Source organism: Haemaphysalis longicornis, unplaced genomic scaffold (genome assembly GCF_048455015.1).
Source record: "Haemaphysalis longicornis isolate Haplotype H1 unplaced genomic scaffold, Haemaphysalis longicornis Haplotype H1 scaffold_7, whole genome shotgun sequence".
Taxonomy (NCBI): Eukaryota; Metazoa; Arthropoda; class Arachnida; order Ixodida; family Ixodidae; genus Haemaphysalis; species Haemaphysalis longicornis.
In genome coordinates, this window is record NW_027526422.1 from 32,032,540 (window position 1) to 32,059,219 (window position 26,680).

The 26,680-nt window shown below is 46.0% G+C and overlaps 2 protein-coding genes across 2 annotated transcripts; one reads left to right on the forward strand and one right to left on the reverse strand.

Annotated features, from left to right (window-relative positions):
- Window positions 1-1,758: 1,758 nt before the first annotated feature.
- Window positions 1,759-11,783, forward strand: LOC144145116 (uncharacterized). Its single transcript, XM_077676617.1, has 6 exons — window positions 1,759-1,974; window positions 3,189-3,238; window positions 5,327-5,380; window positions 6,093-6,122; window positions 9,907-9,969; window positions 11,690-11,783. The coding sequence occupies exons 1-6, from the start codon at window positions 1,854-1,856 to the stop codon at window positions 11,747-11,749; spliced, it is 378 nt and encodes a 125-aa protein (XP_077532743.1). The 5' UTR covers window positions 1,759-1,853; the 3' UTR covers window positions 11,750-11,783.
- Window positions 11,784-19,316: 7,533 nt separating this feature from the next.
- Window positions 19,317-25,572, reverse strand: LOC144145114 (uncharacterized). The gene has a single exon (XM_077676615.1). The coding sequence runs from the start codon at window positions 25,218-25,220 to the stop codon at window positions 22,830-22,832; it is 2,391 nt and encodes a 796-aa protein (XP_077532741.1). The 5' UTR covers window positions 25,221-25,572; the 3' UTR covers window positions 19,317-22,829.
- Between the last annotated feature and the right edge of the window lie 1,108 nt (window positions 25,573-26,680).

The following is a 26,680-nucleotide window of genomic DNA, read 5'->3' on the forward strand; positions in this document are numbered from 1 at the left end:
AGAGAGAGAGAGAGAGAGAGAGAGAGAGAGAGAGAGAGAGAGAGAACATTGTTACGCAATAATGTGAGAGTGGTTCCTCAGTTCAGGAACCAATGTACTACCCAGGCTGCCTTTGCCCTGTTCACAAGTAGGAGCTGGTCCTCAGGCCGACAGCTGGACAGCAGTATAGATCTCCCACTGCTCAGTGGGAGATAGTTTTTTTTTTTTTTTTTGTGCAGCCGAATAATATGTGTGTCAGAGTTTCTGGTTCCTGGCAGAATTTACACTTATCCGATTACCGTGCAGGAAAGAGTAAATGCATACGGGTTCGCGATACCCTTGACGAAATTCCTGCATTCGGTAATCTGGCGTCTCCTCCAAACAGCGTGCATATCCAAACCCTGTGGCATACCGTCACTACCCCGGCCAGTATTCAGGCATGTAAGGACCGCGCGGTCCTGTCGCATGTTTCCTACGGGCCTCTCCACAAGCGACCCAACAAGGTCGTAAAACCACGAATGACGAGCAGTGGGAAACCGTGACCGTGCTGTTGCAGCTCCGACCCAGACGACCAACTCTGGACCGTCCGGTCGGCTGAAAACACCGTCATTGGAAAAACTTTATTGATGCCTGCAGTGCGCGCTTTCGCGCGTAAACTGGGCCTACGTCGTCCTCGTGGCGGGCGTGCGGCGCGGATCCCCGCTTGCCGTTGCCGGCTCGCCGGGTTCCTGCCTGGCCAGCGCCTCGAGGGCCTGCTGGACGGCCCATAGTTGTTCTTCTTGGCTATTGCTCATCGTCGCGGCCTCTAGTCGCGGCAGTATGCGTCCTGATATAGCCTCGTCTGGATTTTTGATACAATCTCACAACATGTGTGCAAAGGTGGCCGTCTCCCTGCGGGATGCCTTGCACTTGTCGTTCGGGTTCAAAAGCTGCTGGCCACCGTGTAGGGAGGAGGACTAGTCTTCGTTACAAACAACCGGACAAAAATACAGTTCTCTCTCTCTCTCTCCTACTCCGCACCTTCTGCAGACATACACGTTATACCAAATCCTTCGGCACAAAAATGCTTCTTCTATTCCTATAAGGGTAAGCACATGCCGTGGAACGCAGCATGAATTGTGCTCACTTTATCAGCTAGAAAACAGTATGTGCGTGTTTTCCCCCTCTTTCTTTCTACCTGTTGCTCTTCACTATGCAGTATGTAAAAAATACATTGCGCAGTTCGCATATCTTAACAATTTTTTTAGACGCGCGTGCAATTATATTTTTATGTATCCCATCCGCTGGTGAATACAAGGCAGGTAGGGGGGGGGGACACCATTTATCCCGGGTTCCTCCTTCCTCTTGCATCCTTAGGAATCTCATTTTCGTTTTACCTGCATTTGTTCCGCTATCGATGCGGCTTAGCAACGGAAAGGGAAAACACATCGGCAACTCTACATAACGTGTTCCGTCTTTGTACATGTCTTGGTGCTCGTTGACACGTGCTCTACACGCGCGGTCTCGCGTACAGGCAAGGCCTCGCGCGTTTACATATATATACGCATTGGACCACATCTCGAAAATACACTCCAGCGCAGCTCGTAAGCGGCATCGGTTTTCATTGGGTGACCTATATCAGCCCGCGAATTTCAAGGCGGTGAGATTGCCGCTGTCCCGTCTGCTTTTCTCGGGGTGTCAACAGATACGGCAAGCGGGTTTTACCCGATGTCGGTCACTGCAAGTTCAGCGCCTGTGAGACCCGCGCGCGTGGTCTGAAGATAAGCGGTTCGGAAAGGCCGTCGGTGCTTTATAAGGTGCAGGGCTGAGCGGTCCCAATCGTATATCGCTCGACCGACTCCGCCACCGTTTGAATCTAACCGCTCCTGGACATCATGGTCGGCGTTCTCAACGTGTGCCTCGCGGCGACTTTGCTGTTCGCCTTGTCGACAGCTACGGACGAGCAAGCGAACGAACATCCACTCGGAGGCATCGCGGCAGTTTTTGCGCGACTAGGTAGGTCTGCTTCTCACTTAGTGAGGCCATAGCTTATTAATACAACATTGTATCTTTTTAGCCTGATACTATCTAGCAATTAATAATTTTGTGTGCCTAGAGCATTCTCTTTGTTGTGTGTTTTAGTTGATCAGCTGAGTCGATTGCTAATACAAGATTATGAATTATTTACTCAATATTGGCAGCGTAAGTTTTCTAGCACTAATTTAACAGAACAAAAAAGTACTCAGAATCTCGCAGCGCCAATTCTGCTAAACTGTGTGGGACAGAGAGACTGTGCACGTGGTTTGGTGCATTTTTGGTTTGGTGCAGACTTTGGTGCATTTTATTTAGAAAGCTCGTAAAAGCCTCCTTCGTAAGCGAAGCGTGTGCTGAAACTGCTTAATTCAAATTTTGTTCCCTTCTTTTTCTTTTTTGCTTCCGTCGATTGTGGAAGCTGCCTGACGCTATACGTCATATAGTCCACTAACTAGTTTAAACGACACGTTTCCTCAGCTGCCTTACTTGCCATACTCCTGTTGGACATACAGTAGAACCTAGCTCGTTATAACGAACACTAATATAGCGAATTATAACCCGTTGTCGTCCATGGTGAACTAAATACGAACTTTGGTTGGCCACGCTTCATTTCTGTGACATTTATTCTTTAGCCGCGATAGTGGCTGTAAGGAAGAAACATTTCGTCCGCGCGAGGCTCAAAACTCGGAAGTTGGCATAAAAATATCAAAATAGAAAATTGAAAGATAATTCGCAACCACTAAAAACAACTTCAGAGATAGAAAAGGCTCTTTCGTGCGCCGACACAGTGGAAAACTTAATCCTGCTCAGTGTCATAAAAAGCCACCAAACGAAGATCGCATCCTTCTTCAAATAAATAAGAACGCATGCATGTTATGTCAAACGAACTTCGTTTTTGTAATTTCACGTTCTCATGTTCCGGTCCATTTTGTTTGAAATGCCACAAGGAGACAGGAAAGGATTACCTCGTCTATAGCGGGTTCGAAGCCCAAAATAATAAGTTTTTGTATCTAAGAGTTTTGCGCGAGCCAGATCGCCAATTTGTTATAGCCGATTTTTGCCTTACTGTTACAACGAATATCGGATATAACGACCTAATTTACTAGCGCGACACTACTTCTTTATAACTAGGTTCTACTGTACACGTACATGTATGTTACCAAACTTATAATAGAACGCCTAATCTGTCATTTCAGAACAGACATGTTTCCAGGAAGCTGGGATGACTGCTGAAGAGATTACGGCGGTAAGCTGTTCCGCTTGCGGGTGGCATTTGTTACAGCTCTCTAGCTAGAATAAACTACAGCCCACAGATGACGCTCAACAGCTGTCAGTGCCAATATTGCTGCGTTCGAATGCGCATGACATTAGCAGAAAAGTTTATGTATGCAAAGTCTGGATTCCACGACAGCAGCATTCCAACGGCAGCGGATCGCAACCACATGAGTTTGGCCCTCCATGGCTGCACAAATGTGGGTACCTGTCTGTTCGCTTTCCCGCCCAAACCGACGCACGCTTAATCCGCAGAAAGACCAAATGGTTTCGGACCTGGAATTCAGACTTTTGCTCCAGACTGCAGAGAGAGCGGTTTTCCTGGAGAGCGTACCGACTGGCGGCGGGTGGGCCAGCGCGTTGTCGCAGTGGGTAGCGGCGAAATGAGCGAGAGTCTGCTAGGCTGTTCCTCCAAGCATTACACAACCCCTTCCGCTGTTATCGATCGGCGGGATCGTTCTTGCCGGACGGAGACAAGAGCGACGCGCGCAACAACAATGCGCGGAATTGCTAGTTCGCGTGCCTTCTCTTTCTTTTCTTTCAACTGTCTGCTGTTGCGCAGACACGCATGAACACAAATATACACAATCGACAAAAAAGCTTTGTCTACTACTTTTTACTACGAAGCACAATGTCTCACACCCCCAGTTTTCATTCCGGTGAAGCTGCTTTACTTGTCGCCGCTCCGGGGCTCCTCCTCGCCCCCTCCGAAGTCTCTCTCACAAGTTGCGCAATCGGCTGACAGCGGTGGGAGCGCCGAGCACCGTTAACATATTATTGGAAAGAATCAACAGAAGTACGAATGGGCTTAAAAACGACCGGAATCCACCACCGCTAAACTCGGTAGCCATTGCCGCCTGAAATTGCACATCGCCGAATAGCTATGAATCCCTCCTTGTTGAAGAGCGACTTGTACGGTTGGAACGCCGGCATGGGCCTATAACTTTTCTTCAGCTTGAAAGGCTTTCCGAGCAAAGTTTTCGCCAGTGTATTTCACACCTATCTCCGGCTTCAAGCCGCTACCGATGATATGCCCGTTATGCTGGTAGGAGATTTAAACATGGAAGTCTCATGCGTGCGCACTGTCAGCTGTGCTCCGTAATCGAGAGGTTCGGGTCTGGGTTGGTGTGTTAACCGGATTTTCTTCAGTATTGATGCATATACGACTGGGGAGGGAAACGGGCAGTCTCATGTTTATCCGCACTAGAATAAAGCTTGAAGCCTTTCAGGTGTTAACTCGGTATAGGACAAACGCATGTCGTTCGCTTGGAGGAAGAATAACGGGAATCGAAGAAGCGTCGGACCGAACAGAAGGGCGAATGGGCGCGAAAACAACGGAGAGCCGCTGCCGCCACCTAAGCCAACGCCGACCTGAGATATTACTTGTTCAGTTTAAGTTAAATGGCTTTCAGATAGACATTTTTGACCGTGTATTAACTCTTAATCACGCGCACATAACCAGTTCACGCTTTATGCGTGGAGGGAGGCGTGCACGCACAGCTTATGCCCTTACTGATGACATCCGAAGGTTAAACGTGGACGTCAAACGGCCCAATGCGGCCTGTCCGGGGTCCTCAGTGGTCAAGGGGATTGAGTTGGTGTTACACAGCGAGGTGCTCACGACACGAGAGAGAAACAGCTTCATGTTTGTCCAGCGGCTAGAATAAAGCTAAGGCCCTTCCAAGTTTCATTCATCTAATTGGCTAGGAAGTCGCAGCTGACGAACACACGTGTTTTGTTTCGTGGGCTCCAGCTTCGCAGGTCATCTTTCGTCACAGAGTGGAAGGGCACAAATTAAAAGTGATGCTCTTTAGCAAATCGTAATTTTTCGTGTCCGCAGTTAAAAATACCAAGAAATTGCCGAGCACGCGCACGTGAGCGCGGGCCTCGCCCGGCGGCCGCCCAAGTGTTTGTCAAGCCAAGCAACCCACTTATGGAGATTGGCCAAGATTGCGGCGACCGCCGGGCAGCTAAAGAAAAACAGCCCCAGTCGTGTGTGCGGTTTCTAGCGCGTGTGCACGCAGCCATGCGTCTATATACACATCGATGTTCTGCATTGCAGTTATTGGACATCCGCCGACAAGCGACCGAAGCACTTCATGGAGCCCGGCCCGGGGTAAGTGTTCAAGCAGAGACAATGCTTGGTGACTACTTCTGATGCAATATTTCCGACTGTATGGGTATAGTTATTAGTGGAAAAGGACATCTGAGTATAGATAGGGTATTTACATTTGAGCACACATGTGCAGGCAAATGAAGCCCGTCACGAATGTGAACGAATCAAGTATCTGAGGCTTTGGTAGCTCGACATGAGAGTTTTAGCATAGTGGCTAGCGTAAGCTACGCTAGGGTCGGCGGGTTCCGGGACCCAACTGGACATATGTGCGCATTCGTTCCTCGGGGATGGGCAACCCGCTTCGCCAAGCCGCCAACCCTAGCGTATACTATAGCGTACGCTAGCCGCTACGCTAGAACTTTCTAAACGATATTTTAAGTGATATATGATATCCAATGCATTGAACAGCTCACAACACTTTGACGTGTCAATAATTGCAGTGCTGTAACCTTAATTTGTTATTTGTCAACCATACGAGTATTGGTGCGCATGCGACGTTCAAATTTGCGTCACTTAAGCATGAAAAGAGTTGCAAAAGAGTTGCAATAAAGTGAATGATAATAATTTAGTTGCGACGCTGGCAGACTTTACAACGTTTGCTCTGTTTAGTGTGGTTATAGTGTCAGCCTTGTGAATGTGCATTAAAAAGAAGAGGAAAAGAAGGGAACTTCTCATTTTGAACAACTTGGTTTGTTTTCGACCTTGTTTTCAGAGCACGGACAGGGACTTCCTGACGCAAGTGGTAAGTGATTATCTTATCTTAATATCATGGCATCAACCAGGAATCCGTCAATTTTTAATGAGCATGATGTACCCTATCAGGCACCGATCGAATACGCCTCGGTAAATGTGTCCAGTAAATGCACAAGAAACATTACTGGAACAACTGCATGTAGAGAGCTCTAGCAAGAAAACGTCTCTGGTGGAAGGCAGGTAGACTGCTCTTATTTTTTTGGATACTGGGAATTACATATGTATGCAACCTGTCCCCCACTGAAGCACGCAAAATCTCACATTGGCTTTTATGCGCCATTGCTGCCTTTGTGTTCTGAGGCGAGCTGTGTTGAAATCCCTCACGCGTGGGTGTTTTTTACTTCTATGAAACAGCCGCCGCAATCGAACCTTGCTACCTCGCGGATCAATGAAATGCCACATGGGACACCCCCCTCCCTCCCCCCCCCTTCTTGTCGGCCCCCTGACTGCTCCTAAGGGGTCCAACTGTGAACTGATCCGCACATTAAAAAAAAATTGCTAGCTTGGCTATGATGCTGTTCAGGGGCTCTAAGTGACTATTCTGTCAGACGTACATCACGTAGACACTATTAAGAGCAAATCATGGCTCCCTATAGGAAGAAGTGTAATAGCACAAAGGCAAAATCGATAACTGGTTCACATTTTTGAAGTGTTAACTTTGCTGCTTTCGAATGATCTTGGTGGGACTTACAGCACGCTAGGGATGAAATAACTCTTTTATGCCGTGCAAGTACAGAAAATGTTGCACAGACGATTATACCCTTAAAGGGAAGGTGAAGCGGTTTTAGAATTAAAAGACAAGTTGACTAGCAGCAAGTACACATTGAATAGTTCATGTGTACGAAATATTTTCGCAATCCATACAATAGAAGCGGCGCAATGAGCAAACAAAAGTGGCCCGATGCCCCGCCCCCATCTCGCCGTGCGATGCCGGAAGACCGAAGAGCGCGGGCGAAAACCGGCTGGACTTCCTGCCGGATCGGCCGCCTCGGCCATGCTCTTTTCGCCGTGTTTCCTTGTGAATGATACTTGTTGTTGTTGTGGTTGATAGCACTCATTTGTACAATTTTCGTGTTCAAAAAGATGCACGAACGCCAAACGAGGCATACGTTATCATGCCGTATTCCTAAGCAGAATAATGCCACGCCGGGATGCTTGATAACATACGGAAGCGACAGCCGAGGTGGCTGTGCTTAATGACAGAGAATATACTACACTACGTTAAGTACTTTGTAAACCGCTCGAATACGGCTTTTTTTTTTTTTTTTTTGATGCGACGGACGTGAATGTTCACATTAGATTCTAGATTTAGGAAGGATGGGGAATGCTGCTGTACTTTGGTCGGGGATGTTTCGTTCCATTCCAGAAACCAAGTCACATTTGTTCAGGAAATACTTGTTTCGTTAAACGCGTCCGTTTTCTTTCCCTATGGGCTCAGGACAGTGTTCAAAAAAACAGTTTTTTGGCGAAACTAAAACAAGGGGCCAATCCTGATAGAAGTTCTCTCCCGGCTAAGAGGTAAACAGTATTCCTACAAAGTAAAAGAACCAAGACAACCAGATTACTTATTTTGCAAGTATACATGTCACGATAAGGTGATGTTTGTCTGGAATTAAAAAAAAAACACCACTCCGAACCACCACCGTGCCATAATTTGTGTTGACTGCGGGGGCCTAATTTTTTGCCCAAGATTCCGTGTGGCTGCATATTATAACCTGGCAAGCACTTGTCACTGAACCTCAACTGTGCTCCAGTGATAGTCGGTGATATATATAATGATGATACTAAAAAAATTACGAGCGAAGAGTAAATACACGGCCTCTGTCCGACTAGCGCGGTAAATGCTTAAATCTAGAAATGCTGAAACAGGCCAACGATTAATTATCACAAACATTTGGTGATTGTTACCTAAAGCAACGTAACTACAACGTAACTGCCTTGTCCGACTGGTCTGTTAATTATATAACGAGGTGGCCGTAATATTGTAGCAGAATGCGCAACGCACAAGCGAAAATCAAGCCCTACTACAGCCAATAATGCTGAGCAGGCACTAGTATGCTGCAGTGTTTTCAGAATAAATGCATGTGAAGCAGTAAGACGCCACTCATCGAAGTGCAGCTAGCAATCGCGGAGGCGCCGTAGCGCCTCTGCCGAAATGGCGCGCGCGTGTGGGTCTGTGTACGGGGATGAGTAACGGGGCTGGGGTGGGTGACAACGAACAAAGGAAATGCGGAAGCAGAGTCTGCTTGTTGGTTTATGCGTGTACCGGCAAGATGTGTCTCGCATATACGTTTACAGCGCATGAACGCTATTTTTTCGCGCAGTGCACGTACGTGCTTTTCGCTGGTAGATTGTTTATAAAACGCCCATTAATCTTCGGCATAAATTGTTTTGTGTATAATAAGAAACAGTTAAGGCAGTACCTAATATTAACATAAGGTATAAAATCTCCCTATGCTGGTTGCCTAATTCAAAAATATTTTAATGGAACGCACTAGTCGACGTCACAGTCACTGCTTCGGGGTTCTCTGTCGTGTAAAGCAAATTTAAGCTCCAAGATAATTGAACCAACAGCACGGGAAATTATAAAACAAACTTCAAATCATCTGCGAAAATTAAACTGCAAGCTAAATTGCCGCAAAGGAAACCGTGCGATCGTTCGCAATGCTTCCGACAACCCGCGCGGCCGAAGGGTGTCCTCCTTTGACGCCATGACGGGCGCAACCAATCAGGGGCGTCAAAAGACGAGAAGCGCGCGTCTTTCAAACGGGGCCGCACTTTTTGCAAGATAAATGCCACTTGGACTCATGTACAAAATTTCAATGTGATATTCGGAATCAGCGCGCAAGAAACTATATAACTGTTAATCTAACTCAAATTTTTTGGAAAGCGCTTCAGCTTCCCTTAAAGGAGCCATGAAGAGAGAACACAAGCTTGGTTCATTCAAAAGATTGCCTCGTTAGAATCATTGACACCACTTTTAAGGTAAACATGGCTCAAATAAGCTAAAAATTAGGAAAAAAGGGAATGGCCATATGACCCACTATACTCACTTCTCGCAACAGAACCTATGATGTCATACCAGCCAGCTCTGCGATTGGCAGAGGCCGGCAAAGGCAAACGCAAATTAGGCAGAGCATATAAGCTTGGCGAATGAGCCATTTGCATAAGTTTAGGGCACATTCTTTTTAAAACTGTAAGAATCGTGGGACAAACCGCGGAGTTACGAAATCACACGTAAACATAGAAGTACCGACGCGTACTGCGATTGCATGGTACTGCGCGCACTATGGTTGGTTTAGCTGCACAGGACTGCGGGGCTTTGGGGTTGTCCCAGACGATGCTGGCTGGTTGATGCAGGCAACGGTGTCTTACGTGACCATATTTGTAGAGCGAACACTATGTTTCCAAAACGAGTATTTTCTCCCTGAACAAAAACAAACCAGGTTTAAATGCGGTCAAAAACAAACCAAAGGCAGAAAATGGCTTGCCACGGTATGCTGGCGCCATCTAGGTTGACTAACAGTAAACGATCGAGGCTCCGCAATCGGCTGCGGTCGGTTCCTGTGATGTCATTGCAGACCAGGAAAACGCACGATTTAGCGGGAAAATCAAATTTTTTTAAACTGAAATATTTCTCAGTGAATAATTCGTTTGCATCCGGACAAGTGCTGGGGGCACTATAAAACACAAAATCTTTCAAATAGAGCAAACTTGTTTTTTGTCTTCATGGCTCCTTTAAGTTATTTTCTTGCCCTGCTTTTTTTTTCCAGGACCGTTACGCACCAACCCCTGTCATCGCCGAAGGCATCAAGAGCAAGTGGCTGAACTTCACAGTGAGTACACCCGTACATTATTCTTGAGGCCAGTACCTGCTGCGCACCCGCTGATGGCTGGAAGCATTAAATTATCACAGGAAACCCCAGCCCGGGCAGGGGTGGGCAGCAAGGACAATTCAATACAGTGGAATCTCGTTAATTCGGTACCCGTTTATTCGGAAATTCAGATAATTCGTCATTCTCACACCCTCCCTTCAAAAATGTACATAGCCCTATGGCAACAAACATTCGCTAACTCAACACAAAACTGCACGCGCACCGGCTAATTCGGACTGGAGGAAGTCAAGGATGGCGCACTGAGACGAGTTTTCAGCCAGTTGTCCGATGACCAGATCATCAGCGCTGCGCTCGGAGTGGCGGATGAGGCGTCTGACGAGGAAGACCCGTGCGATGTACTACGCCCAGTTTGTCGTACCGCGAAAGAAGTCATGGACGCTCTCGTCGTTCTGGAGGAGTTTTGCTACGATGTTCCAGACAGTACGCTAGCGCTAGAGGGATTGTCGCATGCCTGCAAACTAGTACTTTCCGCTCAGCTGTTCGCAAAAAAAGCAAAGCGTCACAAACTTTTTGTCAAGGTCAAGGTATGGAATGAAAGAACTGATGATGTGTGTTTTTGTTATTCATTCGATAAATCGACATTCGGATAATTCGGGCATTTTTTTTTTCATTCCCTTGAGATCCGAATTAACGAGGTTTTACTGCATAAACATGAAACAGGCTTGAACAGTGCAGCCACAAGTGGTGGATGAAAGGCGAGTGGGGTATGACTACTACCTGTGAAGGGCATTCGAAATTAGCATTGCAAGCATAGAATGTTTCTCTCCCACTTATGGCCCTACTTCAATTATTGTGTCCACTTTCCTCTTGCACAGCCACCAACGTTTTTAGACCTAATCTAAAAACGTTGACAGCCACATCTGGCTGTCCCAGCTGTAGATAGAAGCAATGGACTGGAAAGGGGGAAATAATACGGTACACACAACACACCCTGATCATCTATGTGTCATGACAATCCAGTGTGATTCACATTTACGATCAATGAGGCTAATGCCAGGTAAAGAAGTCTCCAAAGAAAAAGGAACTTTAGCAACAAAATTTGTTGAATTGAGCAGCACTGGTTGAGGCCCGCGACTGACAATCATGAAGTCACTATGAGCCAGATTACAAAGCATGCAGCTCATCGTGACTTCATGATTGTCAGTCGCCTCAACCAGTGCTGCTCAATTCAACAAAGTTTGTTGTTAAAGTTTCTTTTTCTTTGGAGACTTCTTTACCTGGCATTAGCCTCTCATTGTGCAATTTATAGCATGCCCACAGTTGGTAGCCATTCTCAAGGTTTGCGTAAGGTTGTCATGCATTTGCAACCAGAAGCTGGCATTGAAGCATAGATGATCGCCACAAAAGACTTGACTATCGTATGCTGATTTTTAAAAAAAGTACCTCGGTTCTTAAATTAGTGTTGCTGAAATTATTGCGTTTGGTTACTTGGTTTTTAAACTTTGTTACTTTGAGTGCCACCAATTTCGGGGAGAAATTACGTCCACCTTTATAACTTACAGAAAGTTACAAGGGTCGTACATGTGTAGCCTAAGATTGGCGCTGCACTGGCTACACAATAGTTGAAGTTTAAGCTTGCATACTAAGGGTCTACTACATGTTTAATAGCTCTTGCCCATGAAGCAGATTTTTTTTACTTTGTTTCCTTCTTTTTTTTTAGGTGTGCATCGGCCGAGAGGCAGCGAAACTGGTGCCTGGGCCATCCGCTGTGCCAACGTAAAAAGAGAAAATAAAGTTTATACTCTGAAAACATTTGTAACATGTTGTGTGGATAAAAAGCTCACATTTAATTGTTTTGGTCTTACATGTTCGTACGTTTATGTGCAGATGTGTAATATGAGCCAGAAGTGAAGCGTGCAGACTAGGCAAATAATTCAATTGATCAAAAGTTAAAATTAGTGAATGACGTGTCCAGGCCACTCTTTTTATCCTTTGTTATATCACCCTACTGGCATCGCATTGAGTGCTGAAGCACGAGCCGGGGCAGCATTCATCCTTTGGTGTCCTTCTCACGTTGCAGTTAGATGATTTCAACGATGTAACTTTGGTCGCCTTTTTCAATGGGTGATTCCAAGATCAAGGACATGCAATCGGAAAATGCTTTCCCTGACTCGTTGTAGATGCCTCTTTCATGGTTAACTTCATCTAGCATGATCTTGCTACACATATGCAGTGTGACTGATTCGACGGTCCCATCTCGCTACACAGATGCAGTGCGACTGATGGCAGTGACAGTCACATTGAAGACACGCTACAGCAAGCGGTCGATACAATAGAGGAACAACTCGAGGGGTCGGGCCTTGTCTGCTCCCCAGCTAAATCGGAACTCCTGATCATACTGCCAAAGGGTCGGAGAAAGAAAGACTATGCCCATAACATCCAGGTGCACACAAAGGAGGGGCAAACAATCCCAGAGGTCTCCAAAATCAGAGTTTTGGGGCTTCTACTGGAGCGCGGCTGCGGTAACGGCGCCACGGTCGCCAAGATCACATCAAAGGCAATATCTGCATCCCACCTCATCCGACGCGTTTCAAACAGGAAAGCAGGTATGAAGGAAAAAAGTTTGCTACGACTTATACAATCCTTGGCCATCAGTCACATAGCCTATGTAGCCGCGTTCCACAATTGGAGACGGCAAGAACAGGACTGACTCAATGCAGCAATCCGTAAAATATACAAGCTCGCATTAGGCCTCCTCCAGAGCACCAGCACTGAACGGCTTCTCGCTCTAGGTGTCCACAACACTCTGGAGGAAATTGCGGAGGCACAACGAACTGCACAGCTAGAGAGGCTATCAGCAACATGAACGGGTCAATACATTCTCCATCGACTGAACCTCCTACCCACGAGAGAAAGAGAGACAACTAAGAACAAGATACCGGAGGAGATACACCAACACTTGGTGGTGGCCCTGCTCCCGCTGAAATATGCACCCAGAGCACAACCGGGAAAGGAGGTTGGCCAGGGCAAAAGCTCTGATCGACCTTCACGCCAACGACAACGGGGCTGTATATGTAAATGCAGCCCAGTATCAACAGAGAAACACCTACGCAGCCACGGTGATTGCGGCAACGACAGGCAACATCAAAATCGCAGCATCCATCCAGGCTCCAAGTGCAACATCACGATTCCCACGACCACGACAATCCTCAGCGACTCCAAGTCAGCGATAATGAGCTATGCCAGGGTAAATGTGTGCGCGGCTGTCGCCCATATTCTCTCTCGAATACGGGAATGCAACCTCGCCATCTACCTCAAGTGGTACCCCGCCCACATGGGACCTCACATCTCTGGGAAGGGGAACAACAACCATAATGAGACTGCCCATGCTGCAGCGCGAGATCTTACTCACCGCACTGCAGCAGAAGTCGACACTGATACTTCGGAGTCGCACAACGCGGGCAAGGAACCCATGACTACCTACAGCGAGATTGTCACCTGGTACCGACTCAGCAGGCGGACTATGCCTCCTCCACACCCAGGTCTAACTCGAGCAGAAGCAGTCCTCTACCGACAACTACAAACACACTCGGTCCTTACACCAGCCCTTGCCCGATACGTATGCCCTGAGGTGTACGAAACGGACATCTGCCGCCTATGTCAAGACCAGAGAGCTACACTGGCTCACATCTTACGGTAATGCAACAAGGCAGCAACGGGAACAACGCTTCCTCGGGAAATAGAAGATGCCAAGTGCAGTGCTAACCTAGACACACAGCTCCAGGCGGTCAACACTATCATCGCAGCACTGGAGCTACAACGGCCGTCAAGTCTACGCCAGGAGGAGCCCACCAGGAGCAGCGCCCAGGGGACCACCGGGAGTGTCCAGGACCTGGATCGAGTCGTTCCTGGGATGTCCATGGACCCCTCTACCGAAGACTAACCATCGGCCTGTATTGGCACCTTAACAGGTTGCCTCCTCATGTGCTTCAACATGGGTGTTCAATAAAGCTTCACTTATTTACTTACCCTGTCCTACATTGGCAATCTTTCCAGCCTCGCTGGCCATGCCCCCCATTCCTGTGAAGCAGGACATGGAGCTAGTTTTATGTCAAACATTGCGCAACATTTTGTCACAGTTGCAGTCATGTGATGGCATGGCATTTTGAATTTCAAGCACTAATGCTGGTTCTCTTCAGATGAAGCTGGATGTATTGTAAAACTTTTAGCATACATGCAAAATGTTTGAGTGTTTAATCAGGAATTAGAAAAAAATACACTAGTAAAACACTGAGCGAACATTTTCTAAATGCTTCAGTTTAGTGAACACTTAACGCATAGTTTGCCAAAAAGGTTAATGTGCTACTGGAGGTACAGAACTTCACATGGTTGCTTTGAATTATTTCTCTTAACACGGCTGTATGCTGTCATCTAATGTAATTTTAATTGTCAGTTTCATTTGGCCTTTCAAAAGTAAGTCGACTTTTATTGATTTCAGTGCTGTTTTAGATTGGCTTGTCTTTTCTCATGCCCAGGCTCCGCAAAGTTAATTCAAACAAAGCGTCAGGATATTATGGTTGTTTTCACTAGCACAACAAGTCCTGATAATTTAAACTCACTGCATGAGAACTTAGCCATTATAAAGAGAGTCAAGGGTACTGAACATACGGACCTAGACTTTTATGCCTGGCATATTTGAACACATTTTGTGCTCCACACAAGTTGTACAGACAAAATGGCATCATAAAGCTCAGCACAAGTTGGCAGACAGACTGGCTCATCTCCTTGGCACGAACAAGCATTAAAGAACTTTAAATGCCGTATCCTTCTTCAGGACATTGGAAGCCTGCTTCATCCTAAAACCAAATGACAGAACATACATGTTTCCACTATGCCTTCCTGTCTTTAGATATATGTGCCCCCCTAAGTCCTGCACCTCACTTAAGGAGCAGGCCAGATGCCTGGACCGACTGGTTGGTGATTACAAGCTTACCTCTATGGAAGCATTCCACTTTGGCCATCGCCTCCTTCCTAGCTGGGTGGAAATCTCGAGTGTGTGATGAGACCGTAAGGTGGACATCCTGAAAAAATTGAGACTCCAAGGAAACAGGTGGCATCAAAACTTAGAATGGGCATCAAGCAACGATGAGGCAAGACATTGTAATAGACATTCCCCCGTCGAGGTGTGATTTGACAGAACTCTGCTAATGGGCCTGGAAGGGCAGTGGAGAAGCTGCGATTTGCAAGCAGAGGCAGATCCAGGGAAGCTATTTCAGAGTGGCCCCAGCATAAGAAATAAGCTGGCTAGCTGTGGCTTTATTTCAACCACAAGTGAGCGGTCTCGAGGGGAGAGGCTCGTGTACCCATGGAAACCCCACTGGCATTCTCAAGCATATTGACAAAGCTGAATCATGCTTCCTCAAGGCACTCTTGTTTTGAGCTGATAGTTGGATATGTGATACTGCACCCAGCTTCAATTGTTCATCCCCAAAGCTGAAATCAAATGGTAGAGTGCCACGTCACACACCGTGGAAGGTTCAGCTAAGAAAGCTGAAAATAAAAATTTGGTATGGTACTCCTCAGCATTCATAAAGCTTATCGAAATGTAACTGCAGCCTGTATGTAGAGTAGAAGTTTGCATAAACTTTGGCCCAATGATGTACGATGAGAGTTCAATATCTCCAAATTAATGAGTTACACTAGACTTACAGCATACTGTTACACTGAAACATACCAAATGTGAAAATGCGGGATCTGGAAGTTGATGGGACACCAAAGAGAATTATGTTTTAGGTATTCGACCTTCTGTAGCTCTGTTGACATTCCTTCCACAGGTGTTCTTTAAGATTGGCAATTAAAGAAAAACGTAGAAACTTTCTACGTACTCATCAATTTTTTTTGTGATACAGAAAAGATACACAGTGCAAGCTGGGAGCACAGAAGTTCTGCATCTACTGTAAAAGCCATCTACCAAGAGTTGTCGATGCATTGTTCACACGTGACCAATTTCTTTGCCAAAGACAGTTTAGTGTGGCAATAGCCGTTTTTACTTCTGTCTTTATTTTTATAAACAAGCTATCACCACTAAGCATAGTATACCAGTCAAGTAGCTACGTTTATCTATTATAACCCGCTGCGGTGGCTCAATGGCTAAGGCGGTGTGCTGCTGAGCACGACTACACGGGTTCGATTCCCAGCTGCGGCGGCCGCTTTTCTGATGGAGGCGAAAAGCAAAAAGGCCCGTGTGTACGAGGCTTTGGTGCACATTAAAGATCCCCAGGTGGTCGAAATTATTCCGGAGCCCTCCACTACGGCGTGCCTTATCGCCTGCGTTGCGTTGGCGCGTTAAACCCCACAATCAATCAAATCATGTTAATCTATTATTACAGACTAACTAACACTAGTTCTAATTTCTAGTTCTAACTAACTAACACTAGTTCTATTAGTGTTAGTTCTAACACTAACACTAACTAATCTATTATTACAGACTAACACTAGTGTTTCATTTCTCGTTAGGAGCTCCCAAAAATGTCAACTAAAATAAACAAAATATGCCGCAAAAGCACATTATTTTCCACCAGCAGTGATAACTAATGCTTTCGCTGTAGCTTAATTAGGTCACATTGGCTTACCTGCAGTTACCAGACTTTGCATTCATTGCATGTGAGTTTGCGTAATCATGAGCAAGTCGCTTGGAAAAATTGAAACCGAATTCTTATGCAATGCCAATGGCCCTCAATTGCAATTAGTAAAGCAGCTGCACAATTAACAGCTTCACATGTTCACAACAAACTTGATGGCTTAACATTTTCAATCGCAGTTCATAATTCGAGTTGCTACTGTTGTATTAGTTATGAAATCACACTGCTTTAATTTGTCCACACCATGAAAAGCAAAATTGACAGCACTGCACATACGAGATGAACTTGATCTTGTCCAGACTGCAGCACAACAATCTAGCTGCAAACATCATCTTCAAAAGTGATCGATCCCAGTGATAACAAAAAGAGATCACTTTTGCACCAATAAACAATATAAATACCACGTGCACGTGTAATCAGGATATCTACACTGAAATTCGCAATTGCAAAAATATGTTCATATGTATTGTACATCTCAGCTTCTACAACACAATGGCTGCTGTGCCCCTTATGCATGCCTCCTTTAACGTTGGGATGCTGGTGCCGCATGGAGGTCTGCATCCATCAATCTTTCCTCCCAGTGCAATGCTGGAAGCACGGTAAGGTTTATGCAAGCTTGGTTAATGTGAACTAAATGACAAATAGATTTGTCAAATGTCATCGTTGTAATGACAATGCTCCAAGCTGCGTAGACATTTTTAGAACCTGTCCAGCATTAGCTGCATGGGAAACAAGCACTCAGTGTTTTTTTTACACCTGCCTTTTTTCCATATCATCGGCAATAACATGAGCATTTATTGCCTGCTGATAAATTCAAAGATAAATTGGTTCAGGGAAAATCTCCCAAAAGGAGATTTAGAAAATCGACCCCCTAGCATCTACCCGACCACACTAAACAGTTACGCGGGAAATAGTTAGCTCTTTTTTTATGCAGACTCAAAAATTGCCCTAATACATGGCTTAAATTCGGTTCGAGCTAACAAGTCTTTGTAACACCAGAATTTTTTTGTGCCTTCAACGCAAGAATTAAAATATTTGTCAGCGGGGGATAAGAATATCGGCAAGACATTTTGCAGCAGCAGAAGAAAAAGAATGAAACAGGAAAGGTCATGTAGAAGAATCTGACAGTCGCCTGTCAGCTATCTTGCACTAGTATTTTAGCTCTGCTTAAATACCAATGAAAACCATGCTGTCATGCACAAGAATAAAGTGACACTATGAACTGGAAATATGCAAGATCTTTGTTATCCCTTTGCGACACAGTGTGTACAATTGTACACGCGAATTTTAAGAACATTTTTGTGAGTTACAATCATCGTCCTCCCCACTTGAACCGCTCAGCCAGCATTAGCATTTCCCGCTCTACGGAACGGTACTGCCATTTCGTGAATGCCGCGCCTTTACCATCCACCAATGCTTTATCAAAACAAAAGAGCAAGATGAAGGCCTCGGCATTCTACAGCGCATCAAGTGGGTGTTCTTGGCGTTACCTTTTCCGTCTAGTTACGTTTATTAAAGCAAAACTGAATCTGTTACTTGAATATATAAGGGCTACAGACCGCAACAATGTGTATACCTTTTCTATTTTAGCGCAGTAGTTAGGAAACGGTGGTCACGTTTACGATGGCGTGTTTACGATTAGGACACAACCGGATTTATTAACTACGTATGACATCGAATTTTTTATGGTTTTTAAGTGACATTTTTGTTATCAAAAGCATACACAGGCAGTCACAAATTTTTCTGATGGCTACATCCTAATGTGTGTCGCAAAGGGCACTGAATTTTTCATCTACCACGAGATGTGGCTAACTTATGCTGTGATGGTGCTTACATTTTTTAATAAACTTGTATACACACTGCTTCTAGCAGCTAAACCTTCATTTAGGTTCATAACACCTGTTTTTCGATCGATTAAGAGAGTCCATGCTTCCTCAACTTACTCAGTCCCTCCGGGAATTCCTACGACTCGCTGCTGAAGACACATTTTGTCATTCACCATGGTCGCTCAGTGGCTAAGGCGTGGCGCTGCTGAGCACGAGGTTGCGGGTTCGATTCCCGGCCGCGGCGGCCGCTTTTCTGATGGAAGCGAAAAGCAAAAATGCCCGAGTGCACGAGACTTCGGCACACGATAAAGATCCCCAGGTGGCCAAAATTAATCCGGAGCCCTCCACTATGGCGCGCCTCATCGCCTGCGTTGCGTCGGCATGTTAAACCCTACAATCAAATCATCAAGAGACATTTTGTCGCCACTACGAAACAGCACAATTCACTCAGTTTTTTGGCACACTTTGTTCTCTACACCAAGTGGTGGCTTCTGCTCTTTGTTGCCGACTCTATTGCAAGTACGTTATTTTTTCATTTTTTCCCCTTCGGCCACACTAAATTAATGCTTGCATTTTTACTCTATGCTTGTAGGCAAGAAACATCGTACATCAGCGGAGGCGTTATGTGCTGCCAAGCAGTTAATCCCAAGAGGATGGAAGCCATCAAATGCCACAGCACTGTCGGCACCAAATACCAGCCCTTAAAACAGGCCTTCCGGAGAAGCAGCTTCCTCGAACATTTAATAAGTTATGCTGTTACTGGAGTTTTATGCATAAAGCCCTTCATTTATGGGTTTTGCAAATGATTAAATTTCGGGGTAAAAATTGAGTTACCTTTGAAAGTGGCTAACCAGGAAGAAAACAAGTTTGTATTAACCTCTTCCAGACATTCAGGTCAGGTTTTATTTTTATGGACACAAACATAGCATTCACCATCAATATACCAGTTAGGGGAAAAAACGCTCAGACACAGGCAAAATATGCCGAAGAGCTGGTAGCAGCGGACAAACAAGGTTTTTTTGAGGACACACAACGTCTGCGGGGGTTCGAAAAAGTCATGACCTTTGCCATGTTACAATTTACAATAATAAATGATGTTAGTGGGGCATCTTCTCAAGGCTGGCATGTTGATACCTCCATATATGCTCGTAGACAATGCACTCGCAAATTGCTTTCAAGTTTACTACCAAGCAATTTTTCGTAGCCCTTCACCAAAGCAGAAGAAATATCATTACCCACTTTTCACACTACACCTCCCCTTCATAAATTCAGAGCATTGCTACTAGCAGAAAAAAAAATTCCAGCTCAGGCTACGGCCCGTCTTGTGACCATAAAAATTTTGTTGGTGGTAAATTTTGTGAAATTGCATTTAAAGGCCAACTGCACTCAGATTTCACCTCGGCCAAAGTTACTTTGAACGTGCAGTATGTACCACCAAACCTACTGGGACATGAATGGTAGCCCCGTGAAATGCGTTGTTAATTAGTTATAAGCGTTTACAATAGCTCAGTCTGGGCCGACGGTGCACCTGCCGGCAGATTGCACTAACAGCCTTAAAGCGGAAGTGATGCTGTGGCCGGCACTGCATTTTTCTTCGGCCTGCCAGAAAAGCTGGTCGAGCTCCACTGAACGTGCTTATGCTAGGACTGCGGTGAGGGCAAAGCGCTGCGCGCAGGTTTGCCTTACACGGCCGGCTGGAACATCACTTCAGCCTGGCTGTAATGGTCGTGCTCTCCTCAGTATCGCTTAAAAAATCGCCAATTTTCGATGCCGTTTGCGCCATGGATACGTGCAGTTCAGCTCTCATATTTTGCACCTCGCAGTCTTTTTCGGCAGACTATCCGGAAATAAAATTTTCGTGGGGTTGAAATGTTGAGTGCAGTTGGCTTTTAAAGGAGCCATGAAGAGAAAATACAACTTTGTTTAATTTGAAAGAACTAGGATTCAGTATCTCGCTCAGCTCCATTACAGTCCCCAAAGATGTTTTTTTTTTTAACAACAAAAAAAAAAGCAAGAAGTATTTAAAAACTTTCAAATTTTGCGCCACAATGACGTGTTATGAGCAAGAATGACGTCATACGGGCCAACAATAAAACATAATTTTCAGTGCGTTAACTGCACGTTAGCATTCAAGTGATGCGGTCAAATCGAACAAGAGGCCCCATTACAGACGTCCAGTCATGTGTCGTCGCGACAGGTCAGTTAGGCGGCCGCCAATCGCACAAACAAGGTTCCGTGACGTCATAGAAAAGTTGCGGGAAATTGGCTAGGGGGTCGCGACTGCTTCACACGTTTTCTTTAACATCTCCGTTATTTGTTCGAAGATTGCGATGATATTGGTATCATTGTTATCAGGACTAAGAAGTCTTTCTAATAAACCCAACTTGTATTTTGTCTTCATGGCTCCTTTAACGTGATTTTTTGAAAAACGCGTGACATATTAAGAGTTTGCCTGCAAACCAAGGGCCCTGTTTATATGCGGCACTTTTGATGTCAGTGGCGTCATGTTGAGCAAAACTACAGAGCACTCAAAAAAATGCAAAACGCTACTTTCAGGTGAATTTTTTAGCACTGATTTGGCCGTGAAGACGGAATACAACTTTGTTTAGTTTGAAACAACTAGCCTTTGGTAACTCACTTGGCCCCATTCAAGCGATAGAATCATATAGAAATGGAATTTTTTGGTGGTGGCTTAGGTCAATGGCCACCAATCACACAAACAAGATTCTGTGATGTCATGATGCAATCACACCATAAAGTGGCAGGGAAGTTGCCACTGCTTCATATGTTTTCTTTAATATCTCGATTATTTGTTTGAATTTCACGATAAAATTGGTATCATTATTTTCAGAACAAAGCTGCCTTTTTGCTGATCCAAACTAATATTTTGTCCTCATGGCCCATTTACTTGGGAATCAAGTTCAGAGGATGCAAAACTGAGCATAAAATTAGCGACCACTTTACGACACCAGAATTTTCACTACTTTCTGCAGAAGATAATCTGCAATACTGTGGCTTCAAGCATGTTATTCTTCCCACAAAAACACTTCAATGCTGTGGCCAGCGTAAGCCCGCTTTTTTATGAAGCCCCTGCAGTACAGTGCAATCACACACAACCGTAACACATGAATTTAGGATCCTTAACTGCATTGCATGCAAGGCCACCCACAGCAAACAGCTCAACAAGTGGTACGAGCACTAAAACACCTGACAGAAATAGATGAGCAACTTTTTACGGCAGGCAATAGACGTACTGAGACAAGATAGAAACGTTAACGTGTAAGCAACCAGCACCCACACATCAATTGTACATCCGTAACCCGCAGCACGCATTATTGTGCATCGTGTGCAATACACGACACGCAACCATTAACTTGCTGCAATTACTTAGCAGTCTCCATTTTTTCAGCTCCTGTACATGGAGCCTGTTTCTTTCTAGAGACGTACATATTTCAAGGGATACCAAGCACTATAAGGAAATAGAATATTACATGACACAAGGAAATAGAAGAACGTTACTTAAATAGATGCCTTCAACCCTTTATACATCATAAGTTAACCGCTTAGTTTTTATTACGCTAGACATCATAAGTTGGGAATCACATCGATAGCATGCCAAGCTTTTGTTTGACTGCCCACGACAGTGACACCGCTACTTAAATAGATTAGCAAAATTCCCACTACTAGCCAACTTGTATAGCGAACGGCAATGTTACAAACTTTCAGTAAGTCATGAGCCATCCCAAATAGTGTCATGGCACTATTTCATTAAAAGCTTGTAAATTATGTCCCATTAGGTGTTCCTCCACCACAGACACATTCGAGCACAGTGATTAAATTCCGAACAGGTAATTTTTATACTAAATGCAATCTTGGCTTTGTTTCGTAGTTTTCTTTTACCCAGAATGTAGGCTTTCAAACATACTGCGTGTGACACCAACATGGCAATGGCATAGTATGGAACTTCTGCCTGAGTGAAATCCTGGAACTACTCACAAGCTACCAAGCACATACCAATCAAAACGGCTCGTTGAAATTTTTGGTTGCAACACACAGCAGGTCACACTCACCACTGGGGCCTAACACAAAAATTCGGCAGTTAGAAGCTGAAATAAAACTCACGAAATACAAAAAGAAATGACGCCAGTGGCCTCGCTGATCCACTAGCCACCAAGCTCTCTGCCAGAATTACCAAACATCCAAATGCACCAAAATTCATATGATGTATACCTAACAGCAACAGCAGTGAGGTTTTCTATATATGTAAAAAAAAAAAAGACGTAGAAATAAAAATTAACACAAAATACTGCAATTATCTTGCATGACAAAAAGAAATATGAAATGAAGGCAAGCGCCCTGTCCAATTCATAGTCCCTTAGCACACTTCACAGTGTTATGTTTTTAGGATCTTTGCTACCGGTGACGTCGGTTCCTTGTCCTCATCGTCGGAAGGTATGGTGATCACTTCTGCCTCTTGCGGCAGGGTGTTTTTTTCAGAACTGCTCCGAGGTCTTTTTAGAGATGTGAAGGGCATGCCGTTGCCTCCAGAGGGTGCCGTACCATCCTTCGAGCTAGTTGCAGCTGTTGTGACTGTGCCACTTAGCAGCAAGGCTTTCAGGCTGCCACCATCACCTTTGATGTCTCCCTGCTGCAAGGCTTTCAGGCTGCCGCCAACACCTTTGACGTCTCCCTCATTCAAGGCTTTCAGGCTGCCGCCATCACCTTTGATGTCTCCCTCCTGCAAGGCTTCCAGGCTGCCGCCATCACCTTTGATGTCTCCCTCCTGCAAGGCTTCCAGGCTGCCGCCATCACCTTTAATGTCTCCCTCTTGCAAGGCTTTCAGGCTGCCGCCATCACCTTTGACGTCTCCCTCGTGCAAGACTTTCAGGCTGCCGCCATCATCTTTGACGTCTCCCTCCTCTGGTGCACCTCCACTTTCGGATTCGTCTTCGCTCGGGTTATCGTTGTTGTCCTCAAGGATGCTCTTCACTATGTCTTCATCTTCGTTGTCCTCCTCCTCATCATCATCTTCGTCATCGTCGTCACCCGCGCCCTTCGGGCTTGGCACAGGAGACTCGTTGCAGTCTTCCTCCTTGACTTCTTGGGCCTCCAGCTTCAGGCTTTCTTGCTTTGCCACGTAAGCCTGGATCACGTCGTCGATCCGCTTGTGGTGCTCCTTGGCGTTGGCCTCAAGCTTGGACTGCAGCACGGCGTCGTGCTCAGCCGGATCGTCCGCAAAGTCGGGGTCCTCCTCGAGGTAAGAGCGCGCAATGCTGAGCTCGTCCCGCTGCCGCCGTTTCTGCAGCTCCTGGCCGACATCCGAAAAGATGCTCCGCGCCATGCTCTGCATTTCCTGGTTGCCGAGGCCCAGGCCTACCTCGTTATTTTCCTTCTGCACCAGGTTCAAAATGTCCGTGAAATCGGGGAACACCTTGCTCTTGTTCACCAACTTTTCCACCTTGACGTTCAGGCCGTCGTAGCGAGTTCCCTTGAAGGAAAACTTACTGTCCCGCATGCGGCCCGTGGTGGGGCGCCGGCCTTCGAGCTCACATATTTTCTGCCAAACCTTCAAAGCTTTGGCCTTGAACCTGCTCTCCATAATGTACGGAGAGTTCTCATCATCTGAATCGTCCCAGTTCACTTCCTTCTCACGCAATTTCTTTATGCCATGAGCTAGTTTCACGAGGTGCTTTTCCAGCTTTCTGAGGTTCTTTGCCTTTTTAAGGTCTTCCATAGGCAAAGCAACAGGACTGTCCTTACCGCTGCCCACACCATTCCCTTGCGACGCTACACAGTTCATTTCCCCCGACGAAGAATCCTTCTCCTGCTTGGGCTTGCAGTTGCGCACTTTCTCAGAGTCTGCAGTGCCACTTGTGCTGGGTTGTGGACAAGCTGGATCGTTGCACGTCGGTAACGAGTCCCCAGTCGGTCCAAGCACAGCATTCACTGAAGACGATGGTGGAGAAAGCTTGGGTGTTGCTTTGGATGCCGGGCTGTCTGACAAGGATGGTGACTGTGCGGCAGGAAGGCTAGGACACTGAGCTTCAGTGGCTGATGGTCCTGATTTTGTGCTGTCCTTCAGCTTCTTGCTCTCAGTGCTCTGACACGATGAGCTCTCTGTGATGCCAGAAGACGACGTGTCGAGGTTGTCACCAGAGGGCACCGACGCTTCACTGTCAGGCTTACGTTTCGGTTTGGACCTCTTTTCCCGGTATGCACGTAGCTCATCGGTTAGCTCCTTGATGTACACAAACACGTTGAAGCCATCCTTGCGGACACATTTCGCTAGGCGGGACACATTGGCCTTGAAATTCTCCGAGGCTAAATAGTGCCAGTTGGTTTGGCGCACCAGCGACTTGATTTTCTCCTTGATTGCAACGTAATCTTTGTCTGACAAATGTTTTTTGCAGCTTTCGAGAAACTCGAGCAGCATCTCGTCTGCTTTTTCGAACATCTTTACAAGTTGAGGCGACGGTGCGTGGTGGGGGCGTTTTAATGATTCAATGCCATGATTCGACAGCTTCTCACCGCTTACCAACTGAGCTTGAGATCGTAACACGTCAACTACAATTAACGGCGGGCTGATGGTCCTGTCCGAGTCCGTGCTATCTGCGCACGAGGCTCTGACGTTCTCGGGTTCAGATTTTACAACAGCAGTACTCTTCTGCCCTTGACCGTTATGGACTGGAGAGGCGACGTTGTTGCCGTGTCTTTCTTCCGGTCCTTCATCGTCAGAGATGACGATCGCCAGCTCTCTCGCAAATCCAGAAGCATCCGCCGCCATATTCCAGGAAATTTGCACGTTCTAATCTTTTGCCGATCAACATGCCTGGCGGCGTACAAGGTAAATAACCGCGGGTGTTATGCGAACCCATGGACAACACCGCAACGTTCACGCACGTTCAAATCGCGGGCACAACCCGCCGAAGCTACCTGTCGGCTGTCTCTTCTCCAACGCATGCCGCTGTGGAAGGCGTTCGGGAGCTGACCTCCGCTGTCGGTGGATGGGCTGCACTCAAATCCGCGTAGGGAAATGGGCGGAAAGCAGCTAGATGACAAAACGTCTTCGAGCAAGCTGTGCTGTAACGGCCCAACAAAATTTCGACCCGACCTTTGTTTTGTTTCGGATTGGATTGGATTTTACGACTGTCTCTTCGCCCTACTCACAAACAGAAGTATCTACAAAAACAACTATTGCAAGAAAACTTGTTTTTCAGCCATCACTTATTTTTGCATCACTTTATGTTTTAATTTGTTTTGTTTTTCAAGCTTTTAATGCTTTGTGGTTTTCACTCGCGGCAGTTTTTACTCGCGGTTTGCCACCAGAGTTACTGGATATAGACAGTTGCGAAACTCCCCATAGGCCCCATGTATCGAAAGCCGGTCTTCGGTTGCCCCCCTGCGCCGGGGCAAGCACGGGGCAAATTGACTAGCCTGTCGTCTGTCGGCAGGACGTTGAAGCAGTACTCAAGTGCTTGCGGCTGCTGCCGTAAGTCATAAAAAGAAAAGCTGCAAAAACACAAGTAAATTTTACGTAATTATTGTGTTTTAATTTAAAAAGCAATCTTTATTTTACAGAAGAATTTTGAATAATAATAGTTTAGCGAAGTTCCGTTTTTATCTCCTAGGTGCCGCGCGCGTCGACTTGCCCCTCAGCTTCCACGGAGTGGGGGGGCTAGCGCCGCCCGGATTCTGAAGCGGAGTTTCGCAACTGTCTATATTGAGTAACTCTGGTTTGCCACTACGAGACTCTGCCACTACTCAGAGTTGCCACTACTCTCTAGGCAGATCTCAGTGTACTGTCGCGACCTCTAGTCAATAAATACAGAACTAAGGTAAACTTTTCAACACCTTATTAAATAAAACTTTTTAGCTAAAAACATTAAGTGATACTTGTTTTAATATCGATAAGTTTTTTTTGTGCCCAGCAGAATTTTATTCATGTATGGCTGTACCCTGGTTTTCCCAAAGGGTAAGTCTCGTGCCCCGCGTGGGGTACGAGATCTAGCCCCCTCGCAGTGGCTCCTGCCCCGCAAAAGTGACGTCAAACTAAACTAGTCACGTGACTTCCTGTGACGTCACTATATTTTTTTTTTTGCACATTTGAAGACGTTTTTGACGGCGTGTGCGCGCCATGTGGGATTCCGGCCTTGGCTCCAACCGCAAGCCTGCGCAACGTTACGTCCTTATCCTCCCTGTTCTGTGTTATCGCCTTGCACAGCGGCTGCCTTGCGGCGCTTTTTT

What these genes read in the sequence shown, in the direction of transcription:
- LOC144145116 (XM_077676617.1), top strand. Translation starts at nt 1,854, where the DNA reads ATGGTCGGCGTTCTCAACGTGTGCCTCGCGGCGACTTTGCTGTTCGCC. An exon ending in CTGCTGAAGAGATTACGGCG is followed by an intron (nt 3,239 to 5,326) that starts GTAAGCTGTTCC and finishes TCTGCATTGCAG; the next exon opens with TTATTGGACATCCGCCGACA. An exon ending in TTCATGGAGCCCGGCCCGGG is followed by an intron (nt 5,381 to 6,092) that starts GTAAGTGTTCAA and finishes CCTTGTTTTCAG; the next exon opens with AGCACGGACAGGGACTTCCT.
- LOC144145114 (XM_077676615.1), bottom strand. Translation starts at nt 25,220, where the DNA reads ATGGCGGCGGATGCTTCTGGATTTGCGAGAGAGCTGGCGATCGTCATC.